The sequence below is a fragment of the Leucoraja erinacea genome, chromosome 14 (assembly GCF_028641065.1).
Source record: "Leucoraja erinacea ecotype New England chromosome 14, Leri_hhj_1, whole genome shotgun sequence".
Classification (NCBI taxonomy): domain Eukaryota; kingdom Metazoa; phylum Chordata; class Chondrichthyes; order Rajiformes; family Rajidae; genus Leucoraja; species Leucoraja erinaceus.
In genome coordinates, this window is record NC_073390.1 from 20,556,821 (window position 1) to 20,570,502 (window position 13,682).

Below are 13,682 nucleotides of genomic sequence, written 5' to 3' on the forward strand. Positions count from 1 at the left end.
GTAAGTTTCAATGAGGGTCCCCCTCAACCTTCTAAACTCCAGTGAGCCGAGTCCCAGTGCTGTCAAACGCTCATCATATGCAAACCCACTCATTCCTTGAATCATTCTTGTAAACCTCCTCTGGACCCTCTCCAGAGCCAGCACAACCTTCCTCAGATATGGGGCAGAAATTTGCTCACAGTACTTCAAATGCGGCCTGACCAGTACCTTATAGAGCCTCAGCATTACATCTCAGTTTTTGTATTCCAGTCCTCTTGATATATGCTAGCATTGAATTTGCGTTCTTGTTAAGAAACTAAAAATGAGTAGTTGTAAGAGTTTCATGGAAGGAAATATCAGGAAGAAGAACTCTGTTGGGAATTTGCTCTATTTAAATGATTGATGATTTTGATCTGACTTCTGAACAAACTACCAAGATCAAATTGGAACTGTCTTGCTTGTGAGAAACAGATGGTCTGACATTGACAAGATTGTTTTATTGTATATATACTAGACCAAGTGCAGACCCGTTGGGTCTGCTCCCCCAACGCAATATTCCAGCACTCACCCGTTCCCCCAACGCAACCCGTTCCCCCAACACAACCCGTTTCCCCAACGTCCCGTTCCCCTAACACAACCCGTTCCCTCAACGGGGGGGGGGGGGGGGGGGGGGGGGGGGGGGGGGGTGGTAGGTGACAGTGGAAGTGATAACTTTTATGGCTTTGCAGTTTTGGTCCTTCTCTTGCTCAGAGCAAATTTCAGAACTAAGTGCATAGAAGTCTCTATGGTTTCTGAGCTGTTGTCAGGAATGTGAAGTTGGAGAATGAACTTGAATAACTTTAGAAGCTGGTCTGTAATTGGGATTGAATTCCGTTACCACGGTGTTGGCAGTTGGCCGTATTACTTTCAAATCATATTTGGTCCGCGATGGGAAGTGTGGGAGGGAGGGAGGGGTAGTGAGGAGGGAGCACGGTGCTGTGGGAGGGAGGGAGGTCATGAGGCGGGCGTGAACCCCAGGACCCGAGCGAGGCGGTGTGCTGTGTGACTTCAGTGCGACTGGGCCAGGCAAGGTTTCCAAAACATTCCAGCGTGCCACCCACACCCCCCCCCCCCCCCCCCCCTTTGCGAAGAATCAGTGGTTTATGAAGTTAAAAACTGTTGGGGAGGTGGAGAGGGCAGTGACCCACTCCCTTTGCGGGGGCTTTGTGACGTAATTCAAAGCTGCTTGAAGTATCTGTGAGTTGTTTGAAATACCGTATATTTAAAACTTTAATGATGAATAACTTTTGAAATGCAGCATGAAATGTGAAGGGAACCTGTTTTTTGCATGGAGCGAGTTAACGTGAGTAATAATCTGTAAAAATGTCAACTCTAGCGTGCAGCGTTTTGACAAAGGTAGAAAAACACAGACACGCGCACACACACACACACACACACACACACACACACACACACACACACGCGGACACACACACACACACACACACACACGCATACATACAAGTTGAGGCTTTTATTAGTATATAGATATAAATAAAAACAAATAAATAGACAACAATAGTGCAAATATAACGTCCCCGTCTATATAGTTCAGGGTCTATTTGGATCTTGTTGTGTTTAATAGCCTAATGGCTGTACGGAAGAAGCCGCTCCAGAACCTAGACTACAGTTTTCAGGTGGCGTGAAATGATAGTGTGGCCATGGTGGTGTGGATCTCTGACGACAGTAACCTACAAACATTTTCTATGTCTTAGGAGTGTGGGACGAATCTGAGCAACCAGGGGAAATCACACGGTCGCAGGGAGAACATGCAAACTCCGTGCAGACAGTGCCCATAGTCGGGATGAGACCCAGGTCTCTGGCGATGAAAGGCAGCAACTATATTGCTGTGCCACTGTGCCGCCCTTATGTGCAATATTGTTGAACAAGAACACAGGAAACCATAAACAAAGTGCTGGAGGGATGGCGGTCAGGCAGCATCTGTGGAGGAAATGGACACTCAATGCTGACATGATACCTGGAGCACGTAGGCCCAGTCACACTGAATCTGAATGTTTTAGCAATATTTAGACTCTTTTGAGTTGGGGTCAGGTTAAGGCAGATGAGGCAGAGGCTTTATGCTAAAATGGGAAGTCTACAAATGGCTAAACACAGCAGGGTGATGATCAAAAAGAATATAGTTTGTTCAGTCTCCTTGTTGTCATGATTCAATGTTCTTCAATGAATGAATGATGCCCAAAGTCAATAGAAGTGTAATTTGAGCACTTTGCAATACATTTGTGCCATTTTGATCATTGATAATGTATTAATTTCCAAGTCTTGTGCCAAAGCTTTGGCTGAATTGCATTGAATTAATTATAACCACATTGGTTGGCTTAACCCTGCTTTACTTTGAGGTCATACAGGTCATACAAAGACTTCCGTCTTTACTTTAGACTGGGAATGCAACGTTTAGCCCATCAAGTCTGCGCTGACCAGCGATCACTCCTTACACTAGTACTATCTTACACACTATGTGGGAGGAAACCAGAGAACCCAGAGAACACAGTCACAGGGCGAATGCACAACCTCTGTATAGACAGCACCTGTAGTCAGGATTGAATCCGGCTCTCTGGCTCTGTAAGGCAGTAACTCTAGCGCTGTGCCACCTAGTCACTGACGGAATATTTTGTAACAGATTTCTCTTTGTGCTGGAGTGTTCTTGAAGTTTTGCTGGGGGTTTGGTTCTCCGGGAGGGTTTGAGCACCGGATTGTGGCTGTCAATTTGATGTCATCCATCAAAACAACAAACTACCATGCTTTGCCCTAGTTCTCCTCTCTTCCAGCTCCACCCATCCTAACAATCAGTCTGAAGAAGGGTCCCGACCCGAAACATCACTTATCCATGTACTCCAGAAATACTTCCTGACCCGCTGAGTTAATCCAGCACTTTGTGTCTTATTTTGTATACCAGCATCTGCAGTTCCTTGTGTCTCAGTGCAACGTTTTAGGTTAGTTTTAGGTTCAGCTTCTTCCAACTGTTTGGTTGAGGGGACGGGACGGGACGGGATGGGGACGGGGAGCTGGAAAGAACTGAAGGTCCTGATCTGATATGTCACTTGTCCTTTTCTTGCAGTGATGCTGCCTGACCCGCTGAGTTATCCAGCACTTTGTGTCTTTTTGTGTAAACCATCATCTGCAGTTCCTTGTTTCTACGTGGTGTCATCAATCAGCTGAAGTGTGAAGGAAGGAGCAGCAGATGCTGGGTTATACCGAAGATGGACACAAAATGCTGGAGTAACTCAGCGGGTCAGGCAGCACCTCTGGAGAAAAGGAATGGGTGACGTTTTGGGTGAGACCCTGAGATAGCAGCTTGTTGCTTGGGTGGGTTGTGGATGAAGTGGGCAGTCAGCTCTGAAGTTCTGCTTATCATTCCAGCGAGTGAAGAGAAGAATGGGTCACATGGCCGCTGGCTGTTTTGTACCAGGCTAAGGGAGGACCACCTGGAAAGTGTTGCACGTCTTGCAATGTACACTTGAACACTTCAGAAGCAAAACTAAGTCAGTAGTACAAGATGTCCTGAACTATAGGAAGAGGTTGAACAGGCCAGGAATTTATTCCTTGGAGTGCAGGGGGGTGAGGTGTGATATTATAGAGGCGTACAAGATCATGAGAGGAATAGATTGGGTAAAAGCACAGAGTCTTTTGCCCAGAGCGGGGGAATCAGGAACCAGAGGACAGGTTTAAGGTGAGAGGGGAAAGACTTAACTAACTTTCTTGGCTTTGTCTTGGGACAGATTGGCGCCTATTTCAGCAGCATCTTGGCAGAGAAGCTGAAGGTCAACACTTTTCAAGACACAGGGAAGAAGAAACCTCAGGTGAATGCCAAAGACAATTACTGGCTAGTGACTGCCCGGTCCCAGAGCGCTATCCACAACTGGTTCATGGATCTTGCAGGGAACAAACCTCTGACCGTTTTAGCCAAAAAGGTAGGCTGCTGATGAATTTGTAAATCTTATCTGAATGGGGAATAGGGAAGCTTCCACCATTAACTCTCGTTCGTAGACTCCTGTTATTGCCATGTGTGAACATAAAACCTGGGTGCCAATGCCATCTTCCCCATCAGATTCAGATGGGTTTCTTATCAGCTGGTATTAGGCAACTGAACTGTTCTCTCACCAACTAAAGAGCGGTGCTGACTTGCCATCTACCTCATTGGATGACCTCATATGTCACTTGGGCAGCTTACAACCCAGTGGTATGAATATTGATTTATCTAATCTCAAGTAACCCTTGCATCCTCCCTCTCCCCGCCCCTCTCCCACCCCAGTCATCATACTAGTTCCACTGTTTGCATTCATATATCCCTTCATTATCATCCACACCACCTAAATGGATCATTGTGGGCTCCACCTTACATTGGTCGTCGATGTCTGTTCTGATTTGTTCCAGTTGATACCTTCTAGTTTCCCTCTTCCTTGACTCCCAGTCTGAAGAAGAATCTCAACCCAAAACGTCTCCTATTCCTTTTCTGAAGAGATGCTGCCTGACCCATTGAGGTAGTCCACCATTTTGTAGCTATCTTTAATCTGAATTGGTCTGAAGAAGGGCACTGACCCAAAACTTTGTGTCTAACTATCTTTAATCGGACTTTACTAGACTTTATCTTGCACTGAACGTTATTCCCTTTATCTTGTGTCTGTACATTGTGGACTGTTTGATTGTAATCATGTACAGTCTTTTCGCTGACTGGATAGCACGCAACAAATATAGCTTTTTACTGTACCTCAAAACATGTAACAATAATAAACTAAACTAAGCTAAAATATTCACTGGGGGTGGAATGAAATTCTTCGTTGAAATGAAGGAGTCCCCATTTATTTTTCTTCACTGTCATTCCCTCAACCTCTTTCCCATGGTAGCACCATGCTGAAAGTGATGAGACACTCCAGATGAGCTTCCAAATTGTCTGCAGCATTTTCCCCAAGGACATCTGCTGCCATCTTTGTGTCGGGCCATCTGATGTTGAATCCATCAAGCATGCTTTGGTTGCTTCCTAGCCTTCACTGTTTCACCATTTACCCAACCATCCTTCCTTTTGTTACCTTGCCAATACTTAACACAATCCACTATCGCTATCCCAGCCTCTACTCCTGATTTTGCTCACTGAAGGCTATATCTGTAGCTGCTTAAACCTTGAGACCAGAAATTTCTCCCTAAGGCTCTTATATAAGAATCATAGTCACACAGCGTGGAAACAGGCTCCTTGGTCCAACTTGCCCACCATGTACCATCTACACTAGTTTCACCTGCCTGCATTTGGCCCATATCTCTCTAAACCTATCCTTTTCATGTACCTGTCTAATTGTTTCTTACCTACTTACTTGGTTCTTCTTGTAAGATGTTCCTTTCAAACTTTCTGCTCTGAGAAAGTCGTTTTAAATTGTCAGCCCTAATCCCCTTTACTGACTCATTGCTAGTTTTATTTGGTAGTGCACCTTTGAATCATTATTAGGTTGTTTTACCCCATCAAAGGTGTTTCATAAATACAGGGCATCTTTGTTAGTTGGTGTTCAGTCACTGGATTAAATTTTTGTTTTGATAAGTAAACCAAAGGCAACATTTTGGTTGTAAATTTTATAAAAAAAGTAAGCAGATTGTTTCTTTTTTTTAAATGGGATATCTTCTCACCTAATCACAGTCTCATAGGTTCTAGGAGCAGAATTATGCCATTCGACCCATCGAGTCTACCCTGCCATTCAATCATGGCTGAGCTATCTTCCCCTCTCAACCCCATTCTCCCACATTCTCCCCATAACCCCTCACATCCTTACTAATCAAGAATAATCAAGTATGATCCCTTCCCAATAATTTTCCTGGATTCTATTCGGGGGTTGCCTGTAATCTAGATGTTGGCAAACCTGTCTGGTTTTAGTAATTTTTTTAAAAGAGTAGCCAGCTTTTATCTTTTATGTTGCATTATTCGGATATGAACATGCCTGACCAAGAGAATTGCACTGAAGATATACACAAAGTGCCAGAGTTATCCAGCGGATCAGGCAGCATCTCTGGAGAAAAGTCTCCAGAGATGCTGCCTGAGCCGCTGAGTTACTCCAGCACTCTGTGTCTATCGTTTGCATAAACCAGCACCTACAGTTCTTTGTTTCTGCACTGAAGGTATATTTTGCTCTTCTGCGCAGGTGCCGATTCTTAGCAAGAAGGAAGAAATCTTCGTCTATTTGGCCAAGTATTCAGTGCCGTTGTTGCGGGGCGCCTGGCTCATAAAGATGACCTGTGCCTACTATGCCGCAGTTTCTGAAGCCAAGATTAAGAAGCGGCAAGCCATGGATCCCAACCTAGGTAACAATGAAAACACCTGCTTCACTATCGCAATGTTTGAGAAACTTTCAGACAGGTACCTGGTTAGAAGGAATAAATACTTTGTTGTCACATGTGTCAAGTCACAGTGAAATTCTTTGTTTTGCATTCCCAAGGTATGCAAAGACTCGCCACATAAAGGGTGCTGTCAAAGGTACAAAGTATGCCATGCCAGGTTCTCCTTTGTTCGCTCCCCGCCCCCCCCCCCCTTCCCTCCCTCACTGGGTTGGTGTAGAGGGATATGGGCAAGGCAGGCAGGTGGGCCTAGTGTAGATGGGGCATGTTGGTTGACATGGGCAAGTTGGGCCAAAGGGCCTGTTTCCACACTGTATCTCACTATGACTCTACCTGTCCATGATTTTCATAACCTTATGTATTTCTATCACGTTATTCCTCTGCCTACTTCGCTCCAGGGTAAAATAAGCCCTGCTACTCTGATCTCTCACCATTACCAGAGTCCTCCCATTCTGGCAATATCCTGATGAATTTCCTCTGCTTTCTCCTCAACACAGTCGCACAGAAAGGACTACAAGAATCCCGCTCGTAGTGTGGCCATTAGACCTGCACACGTCTAGCACGTCTAAAAACAGGTCCTGATCCAAAACGTCATCCATCCATGGTCTCCAGAGATGCTACCTGACCCGCTGAGTTACTATAGCACTTTGTGCCTATGTTTTTGCACCCAACCGGTGTTTTGTAAAGTTGCAACCCATCATCCCAATTTGTATTCTATCCCCCAACTCGTGAGCTAAATGCCACCTTCTGTATCTGTATTGATCCGTGTAGCCATTTTCAGGGAGCTAAGGACTTCAACCCCCTCTCCCATTTACAAAACCTACCCTGCTCCTATTTGACTTCACAAAATGCATCGCTTGTTGGGATTAAATTTCATCTCCCAGTACTCCACCCAATTTTCCCTCTGATTTATACCCTGCAGTTGCCTTAGGCCTAGTGACGAAACCAATTGTAAAGTGTTGGCTATGAGACAATGACATCCATCTAAAGGAGGCTCCCAACCTGATGCATTTCCTACCCATGTCCTCCAGTGACACTGCCTGACCCGCTGAGTTACACCAGCACTCTGTGTTCCACGCAAGGCTCCAGCATCTGCAGTTCTTTGTGTCGTCATGAGAATCTCTGTCGCTTTCTGGAATAATCTTCCTTTGAAGATATGATTTTGTTTTGATAATGGCCCAAGCAAATTTTAATCATTTTTTTGATGGTCAGACCTAAAATGAAGCTTAACAGCAGCTTAGTCCTTTGTGTTTGACACCCCCGAGTAAATAGTAGAGGCAGCTGGTCTCTGGATGAAGTGGAATCAGACAATTAAATACAAGGATCTCTTTAAAGATAATATAATTTGGTTAATGGGATCAAAGGTTTACTGTGGTTTTAACGAAGTTAATGATCTTGGAAAAAGTGTTTGGACAAGATTGGAAAGAGGGAATTGTTCTTCAATTGCTCAGTGATTCTTTGTTGTCACATATGCTGAGGTACAGTGAAATTATTTTTTGTATATAATTCAGCAAATTATTACTAAACATGAACCCAATCCCAGATTAAGTACAAAGTGTTCAGGATTTGTCCACTGTGACAGGCTTTGGCAACATTTACAAAGCCCAAGTTGCTGTCAGCCATGCTCGAAGGGCTGAATGGCGTACACCTGCACCTATTTTTCTGTGTTTCGAAGTGCAGCTGGCCATGAGGTTAGTTGTCCTCGTGGCTTTTCAGGGTTGGCCTGGCCAAACAAAGATGTCCTCCAAGACTGCTCTACCACTCCGTGCCACTGCAGGCCATGTCCGTTCCGCACGCTCTGTATCCTGGAGGGGCGCCCCCTCCAGGTGAGTTCCAGGCTGCTCCCCTCTCGCCTTAAATCTATGTCCTCTGGTTCTTGATTCCCCTACTCTAGGTAAACGACTCTGTACGTTTACTCAATCTATTCCCCTCATGATTTTGTACACCTTTGTGAGATCACCCTTCATCCTCTGTGCTCCAAGGAATAAAGTCCTAGCCTGCTCAACCTCTCCCAATAGCTTAGGCCCTCAAGTTTTGGTAACGTCCTCATAAATCTTCTCTGCACCTTGACATCTTTCCTATAACATGGTGACCAAAACTAAATCCTCTTGGAAATCACTGTTAAAAATGATTTACTGTTATTCATCAATTGCTATTTAAGAGGCAGTAAAATAAGGCCCATGGTAATTTAAATTCAAAATCATCCAAAGTGCTAACATGGTGCTATATAAATGCAAGTGTGGATATCTGTGCATCGACCCTATCTATTCCAAATCGATTGTCTTAACAGCCCATGCCATTTGGGGAAGACAGGCCACCATTCTTGTGCAGTCTGTCTTAAATTTGATTTCACACCCATTGGTACCAACTATCAACTGCATTTACAAGCCACAGAATTCAATAGTAGCGCAATTCAAGCGAAACACAATTAGCAAATGTATGGTGATTCAGCTGGTAGAGCTACCTCGTGGCACAAGAGATCTGTGTAAAGAGTTTGTACATTTTCCCCTTAACTGCATGGGTTTTCTCTGGGTGCTCTGGTTTCTTCCCACATTCCAAAGATGTACAGGTTTGAAGGCTAATTGCCTTTGGTAAATTTTTCCTAGTGTGTAGGATAGTGTTAGTGCACAGGGATTGCTTGTCAGCGTGGATTCGGTGGGCCTGCTTCCGCTTTGTATCTCTAAACTAAACCTGCTTTCAAACCAGATCTTCGGTGCTGTCTGTGTGGAGTTTACACATTTCTTGGACAACAAAAACTCATATGTCAGGCTGTTATTCATCGATTACAGCTCGGCATTCAACACAATCATCCCCTCCAAACTGGTTACCAAACTCGCAGACCTGGGTCTCTGCGCATCCCTCTGCAACTGGATCCTTGACTTCCTCATCCACAGACCACAGTCTGTTCGTATTGGTGGATATGTGTCAGCCTCGATAACAATCAGCACAGGAGCACCTCAAGGCTGCGTGCTCAGCCCCCTGCTGTACTCACTCTATACCCATGACTGCGTAGCCAACCACAGTGCGAACTCCATCATTAAGCTCGCTGACGACACCACTGTTGTGGGGCATATCACTGATGGGGATGAGTCAGAGTATAGAAGGGAGATCGAGCAACTGTCCATATGGTGCCAGCGCAATAACCTGGCCCTCAACACCAGCAAAACCAAGGAACTGATTGTGGACTGCTGAGCGGTTGCATCGTGGCTTGGTTCGGCAATTTGAGCACCCTGGAGAGGAAAAGACTACAAAAAGTAGTAAACACTGCCCAGTCCATCATCGGCTCTGACCTTCCTTCCATCGAGGGGATTTATCGTAGTCGCTGCTTCAAAAAGGCTGGCAGTATCATCAAAGACCCACACCATCCTGGCCACACACTCATCTCCCTGCTACCTTCAGGTTGAAGGTACAGGAGGAGCCTGAAGACTGCAACAACCAGGTTCAGGAATAGCTACTTCCCCACAGCCATCAGGCTATTAAACCTGGCTCAGACAAAACTCTGATTAAATGCCTACTATTTTCTGTGTGCTTAAGTAAAGCAAGAATTTCATTGTCCTATATAGGGACACATGACAATAAACTCACTTGAACTTGAATTTGAACGTCTTATAGAAACTTACAACATTCTTAAGGGGTTGGACAGGCTAGATGCAGGAAGATTGTTCCCGATGTTGGGGAAGTCCAGGACAAGGGGTCACAGCTTAAGGATAAGGGGGAAATCCTTTAAAACCGAGATGAGGAGAACTTTTTTCACACAGAGAGTGGTGAATCTCTGGAACTCTCTGCCACAGAGGGTAGTTGAGGCCAGTTCATTGGCTATATTTAAGAGGGAGTTAGATGTGGCCCTTGTGGCCAAGGGGATCAGAGGGTATGGAGAGAAGGCAGGTACGGGATACTGAGTTGATGATCAGCCATGATCATATTGAATGGCGGTGCAGGCTCGAAGGGCCGAATGGCCTACTCCTGCACCTAATTTCTATGTTTCTATGTTTCTATGTTTCTATGTCCTGTGACCCACTTGAGTTTCCTCTGGGCGCTCCGGTTTCCTTCCCCCATCCCTCAGACTTACGGGTTTATAGGTTAATCGGCCTTTGTAAAATTGGATCTAGTGTGTAGGAAGTATATGAGAAAGTGGAATAACATAGAATTAGCGTGAATGGGTGATTGATGGTTGACGTAGGCCATCGGGCCTGTTTCCATGCCATATCTCTAAACGTGACTCCATGAATTCATGTTATCGGATCAGAATTAGGCCATCCAGCCCATCAAGTCTACTCCACCATTCAATCATAGCTGGTGTATCTTTCTCTCTCAACCCCATTCTCCTTCCTTTTCCTCATAGCCCCCGTCACCCGTACTAATCAAGAATCTGTCAATCTGCACCTTAATGATATCCATTGACTTGGCTTCCACAGCCTTCTGTGACACAGAATTTTGCACCCTCTGACTAAAGAAATTCCTCCTCATCTTTCTCAGGGTACGTCACTTTATTCGGAGGCTATGGCCTCTGGTCCTAAACTCTCCTGCTAGTGGAAACATCCTCTCCACATCCACTATATTCAGGCCTTTCAGATTCCATCTCAGCTTGCCCGGAGAATGTCGGACTCCTGACCCATTGCTATGTGGTCAACTATCATCTGGAACTTCAAGCACTTTGTGTTTTACTCAAGATTCCTGCCTCTGCAGTATCTTATGTCTCCATAGACCATCTTTTGTTCTGTATGCTCCTATTCCTTTCTCCCAACTTAAAACATGTTTTACCTCTAAATCTTCCCAATTCTGACGAATAGCCGTTGACAGGTAATGTTAAGGTGTGTAGGAAGGAACTGCAGATGCTGGTTTAAACCGAAGATAGATATAAAAAGCTCAGTAACTCTGTTGGTCAGGCAGCATCTCTGGAGAAAACGAATAGTTATTATCATCCATATATCTCTATATCACTGCCTATATCTTTCTATATCACTGTCTATATCTCTCGTTTCCCTTTCCCTTGACTCTCAGTCTGAAGAACGGTCTTGACCCGAAATGTTACCTATTCCTTTTCACCAGAGACGCTGCCTGACCCGTTGTTACTCCAGCTTTTTGGGTTTATCTGACTCGAAATGTTAGTTCTCTTTCCCTCTCCAGAGATGCTGCCTGACCTGTTGAGTATCAGCACCATTTTCTGTTTTAATTACAGAGTGATCACAGACCTGATGTGAATCCTCACTGTGAAAGGAATCCATTTAATTTGTGCTGTTTGCTACTTAATTGTATGATGGATAACAAGCTGAATAATATTAGAGCTGTTGTTCATAAGAATGAGAGAGGTCTGTGAGATGGCCCTGAAACGTATAGAAGTCCAGCATAAATCCCCTGTCCCACTTAGGAGACCTAAACAGCAAACTCTGGTGACCTTGCCCGCCACCCAAAAACAAAAATCAAGGTCGAGGAGACCTGCAACCTCCTACCACCTCCCACGCATATGCTGAAAATCTTCCTCGACTAAGAAGAAAACTGGCTTCGACTAGACCTACGACTAAAAAATTATCGATTTTTAAAATGCCAACCTATTTTTCGTCGAGGTCGGTTTTAATCATGATGAAAAAATAGCAGCAACCTAGATGAAGCCTCGACCACGCGGAAACCACTTTCAATCATTGGGGAGAGTGACCAAAACCTCCGGTGACCTAATGGAAACCTTGGGTGGCGGGCAAGGTCACCAGAGGTTGCTGTTTAGGTCTGCCAAGTGGGGCAGGGGCTTTACTGTGGCAAGTGTAGTGAAGGATATACTTATGATCTGACCTCCAAGCTAAACCAAAAAGGAATAGGAACTGGATAGACTTTAGTGGAAAAATATAAACAAAAATAACTTGTGTGGTTTTTCAAATCCTGAATTACAGGTAACCAGTGGTTATGATCCAGTTATGTTTCTGAAACTAGAAAGATTAGTTCAGTTTAGTGTAGATGAGATCTGCATGTGCCTTTAATATAGTTACCTCATCACTACTAACCACTCCCCATATCACAAGTATAATTACAACCTCCCCACCCACATATCGCTCTCTAGTTCCCGTGACAGACCACGTACAGCTAGTGCTCTCTGTAAAAATACAGTATGAATAAAATGAAGTAAAGTTACAGTGTGTCGCTAACACTTCTTTACATGGTGTCATGTACCTCGTACCTTTGCGCCTCCTGTTTATCGGTTGATTATTTAATTTTGCCCCAGTTTTCTGTTGCCCCCCCTCTCATTTCCTCGTTATGGCCACTTCATGCCGCAAGCCCAATGTGCTCGTTTTCGATTCAGACATTGCCCATCGATGGGATGTCTTTAGACGTGACTTCGACCACTATGCCACAATCACTCATCCTGCCGCCACCCCTGAAGTCAAAGCTTCTCTACTTCTCAACCTGGCTGGTCCCGATGCCCTGGCTCGGTCAGACTTCTTCGTCTACGCTGCGGGTGAATCTGCTCGGGACCCGGTATGTTTATTGGCTAAGTTTACCGCGATTTGCGACATTCCCTCTAACTGCATTTTAGAACGTTTTAAACTGTTCGGGCGGCGTCAGCACCCTGGTGAATCTGCCGAGAATTATGTCGCTGCGCTGCGACACCTGGCCAGGCCGCCTTGACACGCTGACCCCTGAGGAGCTGACCAGGGACCTTCTGGTTTATGGTCTCCGCGACGAAAAGCTCAGGGCTGAACTTTTGCGCAAGCCCGACCTGTCTTTTAACGAGGCCATGCATGCCTGCCGTTTAGCCAAAGCTGTCACCTCGGCGGTGTCACCGGCTGATCAGGACATTAACTTTGCCAGCGTTACCAGCCATCGGCGGAACACGACCCCTGTGGTCCGGCACTGCTCCCGCGGGACGCGCCCAGCAAAGGTGCCCCAATTGTAACTTTGCCATTCATCAGTGCAATGTATGCCCTGCTTTGGGCAAATAGTGCAATTACTGCAAGAAACTGAACCATTTTTCTGCTGCCTGCCGTTCCCGTGGGAAGCCTATTGCTGCTCCAAGGCGTATGTTAAACAACTTGGAGCAAGCTGATAGCGAGCTCGGTTCCCAGTACCATATTAACGAACTCCCTGTGTCTGAATCTGGGTCCTCTCAGGGGGAGACCAGCATATTTTCTCTGTTGGATGCACCTGATGTGATAACAGACCCTTCAGTTCGTGTAACTGTGACCAACTCGACCTTCACAGCTAAGATTGATACCGGAGCTGTTGCAAATGTTATGTCAACAAGCCTCTTCAGAAAGATAAGGACTAATGAGCAAGTTACTTCTGATCGCTCCACTTTACATGCCTATGGGGGAGGGGTGCTTGTTCCTGTGGGAAAGGCAACT

At 45.3% G+C, this 13,682-nt stretch overlaps 1 protein-coding gene across 1 annotated transcript in view; it reads left to right on the forward strand.

Annotated features, from left to right (window-relative positions):
* LOC129703370 (mediator of RNA polymerase II transcription subunit 12-like protein) overlaps positions 1-13,682 on the forward strand; it is a 453,395-nt gene that overhangs the window by 40,101 nt on the left and 399,612 nt on the right. The window contains exons 3-4 of the mRNA XM_055645744.1: positions 3,756-3,947; positions 6,159-6,318. Of these exons, the coding sequence (XP_055501719.1) occupies positions 3,756-3,947; positions 6,159-6,318 (352 nt within the window). The remainder of the gene's footprint in view (positions 1-3,755; positions 3,948-6,158; positions 6,319-13,682) is intronic.